The sequence below is a fragment of the Epinephelus moara genome, chromosome 7 (assembly GCF_006386435.1).
Source record: "Epinephelus moara isolate mb chromosome 7, YSFRI_EMoa_1.0, whole genome shotgun sequence".
Lineage (NCBI taxonomy): Eukaryota > Metazoa > Chordata > Actinopteri > Perciformes > Serranidae > Epinephelus > Epinephelus moara.
The window spans coordinates 18,826,792-18,837,186 of NC_065512.1; the positions used below are offsets into that span (position 1 = coordinate 18,826,792).

Below are 10,395 nucleotides of genomic sequence, written 5' to 3' on the forward strand. Positions count from 1 at the left end.
CTGAAGACCAATTCTGTAACGACAGAAATAGACTGTCCAAGAGAGAGATAGAGAGAGTGTGTGTGTGAGTGTGTGAGTGAGAAAGAGAGAGGAATATGACTCTGCCTACATATTCCAGCAGGGCCATTTCTATGACGCCTCTGCACTTCCTCAAACCGTGAGAAATGTCTGTGCACGCTCACGCACATAGACACACACACACACACATGCACAGAGGCAGCTCACAGTGAGACCTCACACTGGTGCAAATAAGAAATGACCAAGTAATCAGATTGCAATTGAATTTTTGGCATTTTGAGTGACTGATTGGAAGCCTGTGTGAAGCCCGACCTTTCACACACTGAGCAGCCTCAAAAACATGAACTGTCAATCTTCGCGCAGATTTCCTCCATTTTATACTGGTGGAAAATTGTCACCACAGATGACAATGAAGATTTATTTTTATTTCCCGTGTGAGATGAAATTTCACTCGTTTCGAGCTAAAAGCACCTTTTCATTAAAGCAAATCGTCCCCAAGTGAACCATCGGTGGAATTAAGTGTTAAAAATGCCCCCTGGCTCTGAATATAATGAAACAAAAAAAATGTAAGCCACAGCCTCTACAGCACAAACACCTCGCTACATGTGCTTGCAGCATTGCCGTAATTACTTTGTCAATTAGCGTTCCACGAGAAAATAATTAATGTGCAAAATCACAGCGCATGATTTCACATACATGTGCTGCATCACTCAGCTACGAGGTGTCACGGCAGAGACAGCTGCTGCAACTTTTAACCAGAGGCATCAATAGTCAATTCAGGTCACCAGACTAGCTCGGGCCACAACGTGTGTGCACAATGGGGTCAGAAAAAAACACCACTGGTGAGCAGTTGCAGGACACGTGTTGGCACTGATACCAAAATGTGTGAGCAACAAGTTTTTCCAAAAACAATGAGCAAAATTTATCAAATTCATCTGTCTTGGCCTAAATACTGACAGCCTAAAATACAATTCATAAAAAGATGTATTTAATCAAACAGTATAATCCAAGAATAAGTAAAGAAGATACACTCACTGCCAACTCACCAACGCCATTACTGGTAGACACAATGTTGGTGGTCAAAAGTGGGTATATTTTCCTGACACAAAATGTACAGTATCTGACACATGACAGACAGCAGATCTTTTCTACATATGTGCAAACTGTTTTCCTACAGGTCTGCAAAGGGTCATATACGATCACAGTTTTTGACATTATTTCTACGCGTCATTTCACAAGCTCAACTTTTATTGACAGGGTTCCCACAGTCATGAAATTCCTGGAAAAGTTATGAAATTAGAAACCGTTTTCCAGGCGGAGAAATGGTTTGGAAATGTTGTGAATACACATGGTTTTGGCCATTTAAAATATGTTTATAAAAATCCTAAGACATGTCTAATGTTCCACAAAATCTGTTCCTTGTATTACTGATTTAAAATCCAATGCTGCCCTGTTTGACCGTTGAAACGTCACTAGTATCATGTGATACACATTGGCGTGTGAAGCTAGTTGGCAGCAGGGATGTTAGCAAATACTATCAGTTTGTGTATCTCCAAATGCCTGGGAAGTGTATGTTAAATGATATATGGCTTTGGAATTGAGCCCTCCTTCAATCGCTTGCTGTCAGAGAGGTGTCAAGGCAGGGTTTTTTTAACTACTTTAATAAAGTTAAGGAAATGTGCTGTGGCGATGGACATATTGTGGGAAAAAAGTTGTGGGAACGTTTTATAAAAGTAATTGATAAAAATGCATAGGAACCCTGTATTGAAACTTATTTGAGCCCATAAATCTCTGGTTACTAAAGTAGACTAGAAGTAGCACACTGACCCTCTTTACACCTTGCATTATGGTGCGTTTTGAGTGATCGGATTGCAATCAGATAGTGCTTCACTACATGAAAGTACGGGTGTAAATGCATTGTGGATGGATTGTTACCCAATTGGCCACACCACCTCCATGTATTGTGATCACACTGAACACAAGTAATTGCATTTTCAATCCACTTACAAGAACTACGTAGGCTGAAAACCTTAATCGCACACGACTGTTCCAAACAAGCGCGGTTGCTGCAATTAGCCAATTAGCAAGCTAAGCTACTAGCATGAAAGCAGCAAGAAAGCTTACAGATGTTCAACACACTCGTGTCTGCTTTTAATTTGGTCTGATCAAAGTATACAAGCAAAACCTATTCACCTCATTCAAACTTGACAGAGAAACTGCCTTGGCTAGTCCGCTGTTTCAGCAATAACCTACTTTTGTTTGGCCGAAACAAAGTCTAATTCACAGAGCTGGGTGTGAAAATATGCTGGCTCTACATGCCATTTTTCCCTGCTGTCTCTCTCTCTCTCTCTGCATTTGCAAGAGTTTTTTTTTAATTTACTAGTCCTGTAACGTTATCCCCAACTCTCACAGTCACCATCTTTCTCAGCTCTGCTGCCTGTTCTACCAGACGAGACTGACCTCTGGTGGCTCGTGCTGAGCACTACAATAAATGCCTCAGTACAGCATCTCTGTATCAGTTTAGTAGAAAGAAGAACAAATGTATCTTTGATGGTACTGACCAACATTATTAGGAAGTTTGATGTGCCTTGAGATTGACACAAGATGTGACAGGATTTCCTAATTCTGATGCAAACAGTTTACAGTAACTCGAGAAAACCTTTCATTAATAACAAGGGGTACCATTAATTGCATGGGTGCAATTAATGGTACCTTTGGAGCTTATATACATGCCTTTTGTTTGAGAAAAGAGTCCAAACAAAGAAATCAATTGAAATGATTTAATATTTCAATCCTATGACATGAGCCACCCACTTCCGAGTTATCATAGGAGTAATACTTTGCAGTGTTAATCTCTGAGACACTATCAGGTTGTAGTGGCAACACTATTCATGTATTTACTGCAAGAAGAGGGATCATTTTCACACCATTCGTGTCGAATCACTACGAGTGAATGTCACAGAACGTGCACCTGCCAAACTGTCGATGTGTTCATTCCTCTCTGAAATTTGGCACACAAATACAATCCTGTATTCAGCATGTATTAACTGCTTGGCTGTTGCGGTTTAAAGATAATATCACACAAACACTGAGGCTGATCACTATCGTATTGATATAAATCACTCCAAACTGTCAAAAGCACTTGGGTTACTGTGCTCGACATATTAAGAGCTCTCAGACTACAGAATGCACAGGATGTTACTGACTGCACTGCAGGGCAAAGTGACATTTGTGAGGAATGCATGAAGAGATTTGCTAAATTCCTGGACAACAAAAGGGAGGAGCAAAGGACGCACTGTGTAAATGTGTGCAGGTAACTCCTGCTGAGTGCAGAGTGCTGCGCCGCTTTTGCAACGCTGATGAGATAATTCACTACACGACTGGAAGATCCAGTCACAGGAATGTCACCGCTGACACAGACATTTGTCTGCGCAACTTTGATCAAGACATCAAGGTATCAGCTGTTTTTTTTTGACCAGACGCAATAGGGGTGCATAGATTTTTAGATATCACAGTGTCGTGCAGCACACAGAGCCACGGCTGCCCAGTCCTGCCACCACACCACGCCGACTACACCCAATGGACAGCCCAGAGATTGATCATCTCATGTCTCCATCCCCTCAAAACTCAGCGCTCTTTTCAACCCTGTGAGCGATTCTGCCGGTTCTTGTCTTGTCTGCATGTCATTTCTGTTTCATTTGGAATCAAAGAGTATAATTAGTTCGTTTTGTTCCCATCATCACTTGCAAAACGTGAGAGAGGGACAGAAAGGAAAGGGGAGAAAAGAGGGAAAGAGGGAGAGAGAGATACAGCTTTGAAATGCTAAACAGGCCGCTCATTGTTCTTGGCCAGCTGCCTCACCCCCAGAAAACAAAACCAAAGAGTGCTCATGTGGGTGTGTGAACGTATGTATGCATACGTGTGTGTGTGTGTGTGTGTGTGTGTGTGTTCTTGTCTGCCTGTGTAGGAGGAGCATTCTCTCCAGGATCATACACACACACTGGCTACAGCTGCTGAGGATAATCAGCTAAGTTATTCACACACATATGAGCGGTGGTGTGTGTGTGTGTGTTGGGCTGGTCGAGGTTAGGGTATTGGTGGGTGAAATACTGCATGAGAAGAAGAGAAAACAACTAGGTAGATAATAACACGGTGACATGGCGTTATCTTAATTCATTCCAAAGTACAATCATGACACAGCTGAAACTGCAAATCGCGTTTCTCTGAATGACAAATCTGATTTAGATTTTAAAAAGTCTACATAAAGTCTCTGAAGTCACTTGTTGATTCGATAACTATTATCTAACTAAAATGGAAGGAGTCTCTGTCATCCAATGGACTCATATTTGGCGGGTGTATTGCTGAGTGCAGTGTCAAGTGCTAGCTCTTGAGATCTGCGGGACATATTTATTAGTAGCGCATTATGTACACACTGTGTAGCATAGCCTTGCCTCAGAGTTTTCCCAGCGGCCTCTCCTGTTATTGCAGCAAAAAATTCCCCTGCAGCCTGAAGATATTTCCCCCACAGACCACCATTATAAAAGAGATGTCTGTAAAACTGTTGACAGGACGGCTCAACCTGCAAACAAGGCTTATGACTCTTTTTATTATGAATTTTTGATCCATGGAGGTTTTATATTTGGAAACTTTCCTCTAACCGAGAGAAGTGATTTGAAAAATCACAATGTAAAGTCTATGAGCCAAGCAGGAACTCGTGGCCAGCAGGAGAAACACTAACGGGCATATGGAGGGGGCCACTTTATGAAAAGGCTCCACCTAAGGGTCCGGTATGTAGATCTAATAATACATCCATGCAGTAAATTCAAGAACAGATGAAGGAGGTAACGGAGATGTTTCATTGTAGCATACCCAACTTCATCAGTGGTCTCAATGTCTTGGTTAGTCCACTTTTCCAAAAACAATCACCTACTTTGGTTTGGCCGATACAAAGCCTTAATTCTTAGAGTTGGATGTGAAATGAGTGAGTTTTTTTTTTTATTTACTCGTCCTGTAACGTTATCCCCACCTAGTAGAAAGAAGAACGGCTGTATCTTTGACAGTATGCACCAGGTGCGCAATTCTCATTGGTTTGAAAAGGGTCCACTTAAGGGTCCGGTATGTAGATCTAACGATACATCCATGCAGTACATTCAAGAACAGATGAAGAAGGAGGTAACGGAGATGTTTCACTGTAGCATACCCAACTTAACTTCCAGAATGAACGACTTTGTCCATGGTAATAGCCGGGTCCCAAATAGCTAGCTGTTGATGCGTAGCATTACTATCGAACACAGCTATGTCACGGTAGGTGTACTGCTCAGGATCCAAGGAAGCACAGTGACGAGTGTCACGTTGTTGAACATTTTATACATGAAAGATTATTGATGAATCTACCAAAATAAATTGGCAGCTCAACTGATAATGCAAATGTTACTTGCAGGCCTACATTTGAGCTGAGCAATATCCTTCAGACACAATCGAATTAGTACTTCAACATCGATAATAAGACAATATTCCTGTGGGTGTGACTACTGGTGCTTTCATGCAGCATTTAAACCATACTAAAGGTGGGTGATAAATGGTATCTGTAGTACTATGGATACGATTGCCAAGAAGTAAAGGGCAGTCAGTCATTTCACTCAGAATGGCCAGTTTGGTCCCAAAACTGCACATTAAAGAGTAATTCGTCCTTTAAGACAAGGAAAGGACAACGTTTAAAGTTCAGTACATCACAATGGTACAACAGCCAAAGCAGTTATGTAGTTGTATTTCATTGTTAATGTTAAAACAAAAGGTTGCCTCACAAATTTCTACATTACAGGTTTGGTGTAAGGCAGCAAACACAATCGCTTCTATCTTGTACATCTGTCTATCTATCCTCAAACCCAGAGGATCTGTGCCAACCAGCATGACAGACATCAAGCCAGTATTTGACACATTTTCTCTCAGCTGGACTCAAGATAGAAAAAGAAAAATGATTACTTCACCAAGTACCTTTAACCCAGTTCTTGCCATGATAACATGTTACTTAACCACTTCACTCCATGGATGCATTTAGAAAACTGAATAACCTGAGAGTGCCACATTGTTCAATCCTTGTTTAAGGGCTCATGTAGCTATTTTCCATACACATATGCTGGCTTGATTTAACTTGGTTTGACTCAATGCATCAGCCCAGTGCAGCAGAGATTTACAACATGGCTACCCGCTTGAAGGTGTGTCTTTACCTGATGACATACTTGTCTTGTGTCGATGACGTTTAAAAGCAACACCCTGATCAGCACTCTGGAATGATTGTTGGGGGCCAACTACTTATCGTTATCTTGTTCCGATTTTGCTTGGCGTCTGCCACTTATTGCTTGAAAAACAGGGACATGATGAGGAGATGGATGTAGAAGAGGACATGTCACTGAATTGTCACCGATTTTTTTTTTTAAAAAGCCCTTCTGACGTCACCTCAACCCGCTTGAAGGTGATCAGGCACTCTGACTTGACTCCAGAGATGGTCCATCTCAGGCACAACTCGGCACAACTCGACATGTATCAACTCCACAAATCAATGTGGCATGGTTTGACTGTGCACGGCCAAAAGTGCCAATGTTGAAGCACAACTAAAATGCCTTCTCTGGCTGGACTGCTTGACGCCTTGCTAACTCTGCAGACATAAATGGCACTACGATAGTTAACCAGTGTAGTTTTTTTTATTTATCCTGGACCTAGTGGCTCAAATTGAAGACAAAATGAAGACGCATTGTAAAAACAGCAGGGAAACCACCAATACCATTAGCCTAAGCTATCAACTTTTGATCACTGTGATGCCAAAAAGTAGAAGAAGAAAACCCCAGTTAAACGTTAGCAGACTTGTCCTTTAAAATTCCCAATTATCATATTATTTCCAATCAAATTAGAAGTCTGAAGGATCGTTGCTGCTTTATGTATTGACTGATCATCACAGGGGGCAGCTATGCAATCAAATACTTTCCTCTACGGGGCTGAACACCACCTGCCAGTAGGAAATCAAATAATTAAAACCAAATTAATTGGGCAACTCCTGCTTCAGCCTTTAATGACTGATAATGATGTACAGACTTACCAGATGAGTCTCTAGGAGAAAAACATTTTCAGGCTGAGAAACCGCAGCGAAATACTGGCGTTTAAGCTCATGTAATGTTGAGTCCACAAGGTCAGCCTCGCATTTGGTGCTAATTCAGTGGCTTATGTCTGAGCAACAATTAGGCCAACGACTCAGAGTCACTCCAGGACTTGTGTTTAACTGACTTATTAAATAGCACAAGATTCCTCGATTCTCCTTTGAACAGCAACGTGAATATCACACACTGACAGGGACACACCAGTGCTTCGGCGCCCATATCTGGGGCAAGATGAGCATTAAGATTCGGGATGGGTGTGCATCTCCCTGTGTGTGTGTCCTCGTCCACTGAGTGATTTCCACCGCCAAGGCCCAGAGGAGAGCCTCAGCCTCAGGCCTCACCCCACTAACACACATCATGATCACATCACCAACATTCCTTAATAGCCTATTTTTTTCCACACACACACCTCAAATGTGTGCCTGCATGCGAGATAAGAAAGGGTAGGCACAGTGGGTGTCTCCAGCCAGGACAGTGAGTCATTAATAATGTGGATATTATCATCAATAATTCATTTCACTAAACCAGAACAGTTGAATAAACTCACACATTATCTTAAGATAAACTCCCATATCTAGTGTGTAGTGTCACATGGTCCAGCTGTAATAGGGACATGACTTGAATTAGTAGTATCTGCAATCTGTGGTGATAAATACGTGAAGATGCCAGTTTGTAAGGACAAAATTAGACATATATTAGGCTGAGAGAAAGTGCCATGCATTGAAATAGCAGCTGAGATCATAAAAAGCAGAAATTAAGAGAGATGTGTGTGTGGACAACTCTATCGCAGCAGGTAGTCTATAACCAGCCTCCGGCATGGTGCCACTGTGGCTTCATGAACAGGATACTGGGTGTCACACTCCCTCCAGTCGTCGCGACGTCTGATTTCGACACGGCCCACAGTCTATAGGCTCAGTGGACCAGCCCTCTCTCCAGGATCACGTCGCCCGAGTCAACTACGGGCGCACCTTCCGCTTTGACAGTTGCGTAATAGACCGGCCCTATCGCTTTAACTCAATTACGCATAGGGTTGGTGCCATGTAGTAACGCAGCTATGAGATCTAATCTATATTGAAATGGATCATAGTCAAACCGGATCTGCGGTGCAGAGGGAAGGCTTTGATTTCTGACTTGGGTGGGTGCCAACCCTACCTTCCCTTTGGCCCGGCCCTGCCCGGCGCGGCCTGCTAACCCTGGTCAGGCTGACCAGCCCCGGGGCGGCGCGTCAGAGCGCAGCGGTGTGTGCTCAAACCGAGGCGAGTGTGTGTGAGTGTGTGTGCGTGTATGTGTGTGTGCCACTCAGCACCGGCCAATCTCAGTCAGTGACACAGTTATATGACAGGGCTAAGCTATCCGGAGCTAACGTCATGCTCGCCTGACACATTTCCAGCCTGGGTTAGTGTGGAGACATTTATACACTGGGCCTGGTGCATGCAGAGGAAGGTAGGCTACTCTAGGATTACAGGGGTGTACTTACTGCTGACTTTCATGCTGCCGAAAGCCGAGGGCTGCGGCACTGGTTTGCAGCTCTCCGCGAAGGATGTGGTCCTGGGCCGACCCGACATGATCCAATCCCTTTGCTTCTCTCTCGACTCGGGAGACTGTGACTTGCTAAACGGCAGGGCTGATTGATCCGCCGGACCTTCTCATCCAAAAAGGATGACAGTAAATGAATCACACTATAATTCACAGGGGGAAGACAGGCAGAAAGAGATCCCTTTATCCTTCCACTGTAGTCCGTATCACCTAATAAACTACCCTTTCTTGCCCACCAACGGTTAAATCAGAGCAGCATATCTTCCTTATACTCCAGGTTTTCTCTCAGCGGGCCTTTGAAGACACGTCTCCGACTAAAATAGTCATGAATCTGGCCTCTCCCTGTGGCCCCCTTCGATTAAAACCAATCGCGATTTCTTTCTGGGTGCTGAATCAATCTCACAAAGATGAAGAAAGGTGAGGCGAGGTGTTCAGAGAGCTGATCCGGCGCGGATCACAGGGAAATGCGGCGTTTTCTGGACGATTCAGGACACATGCAGTTCCTCTTCATATCCCGATGTGGAGGCTCAATGATCCGACTGCCATGGCGGCTCCCTCGCTATACCCTAGCCTACAGACCGTCCAACGGAAAATCTGCCAGTTGCCACAGTCCTCCTCAACGAATTCACTGGCTCTGCGCTGAGTCAAAATCCGCCCTCGCTGCCGTTAAATTTCCGCGTCTTCACCGAGCCTCCGGGGCAGCGACCTCTCCAGAAAATGATGGTCTTTAAGTACAGAGTGCGACGATACTGAATTTCTTTTTTTATTCCTTCCCCATAGGTTTCGGGCTCGCTGTCTTTGTCGCTGCGCACGTTAGCTACGCCACTTCCGTAAAAGGTTACAGGGAACGCTGCGCTGTAACGGAAGGAGGTTCACGCCGCTGACGTAACCCGCGAGGGAGAATAGCAAAACTGTGAACGCGCAAACGGCGAATCTGGGGTGGCCATTTTAGCCAATCACAGAGGGTATCCTTCAGAAATGGGCGTTTCCCGTGTTCCTGTCGTCCAATAGGAACGCCGCTCTCGAGCACCACATGGCATAATGTGCTTAGCACCGCCCTCTCGACTTCAAAGGATTTTTCCCATGCCGCGGCGGGGACAATGGGCGGGTCCGCTCCCAGGATTGATGGCTCTGTCGGCCAATAGGGATCCAAAGCCGGACTGTCAGTTCAAATGGACCCAGCTGTCACAGAGCACCGGTGGTAATGCATGCAGCACTGTTGCTATGTTAGTCACACAGGCCAGTCCACTATCTCTCCACCACTCTTTTTTTTTATCCACGCAACCCCCCTGGCACATCTATTAAATGAGAGTCATAATGCTTAGTAATTTTAATAATGTGTGTGTGCATATGTGCATGGCTGCCTTGTCACTACAAGTCTTTATCCAGGCTAATTTCACCTCTATCCTTATCACTCATGTGGCAGCTTCCTACTGTCTAATAGGGAGCCATTTATAAAGAGTTTATAGTTGCAACTAATTGCCTTATTATTGGCAAATAAATCATATATTACACCATTTAGCCTGGCTTTAATTGAACTGACTTTTATTATATTTTATCATTATTATTATTTTAATAAATAAATTTATTTTATTATATTTTTTAATTTTGTATTTATGATTATTGTGTATTTATTTATTTTTACTAATCTGACTTTTTATCTGGCATATTATTCTATTTCGTTACTTAT

The 10,395-nt window shown here is 43.5% G+C and overlaps 1 protein-coding gene across 2 annotated transcripts in view; it reads right to left on the minus strand.

Moving 5' to 3' along the window:
• Nucleotides 1-9,529, minus strand: part of gsk3ba (glycogen synthase kinase 3 beta, genome duplicate a) — a 43,323-nt gene extending 33,794 nt beyond the window's left edge. Inside the window, exon 1 of one of the 2 annotated variants that reach the window (XM_050048278.1) lies at nucleotides 8,647-9,529. In XM_050048278.1, coding sequence (XP_049904235.1) covers nucleotides 8,647-8,734 — 88 coding nt within the window. In that variant the 5' untranslated portion in view covers nucleotides 8,735-9,529. The remainder of the gene's footprint in view (nucleotides 1-8,646) is intronic. The other variant, XM_050048279.1, reaches the window with a different exon arrangement.
• Between the last annotated feature and the right edge of the window lie 866 nt (nucleotides 9,530-10,395).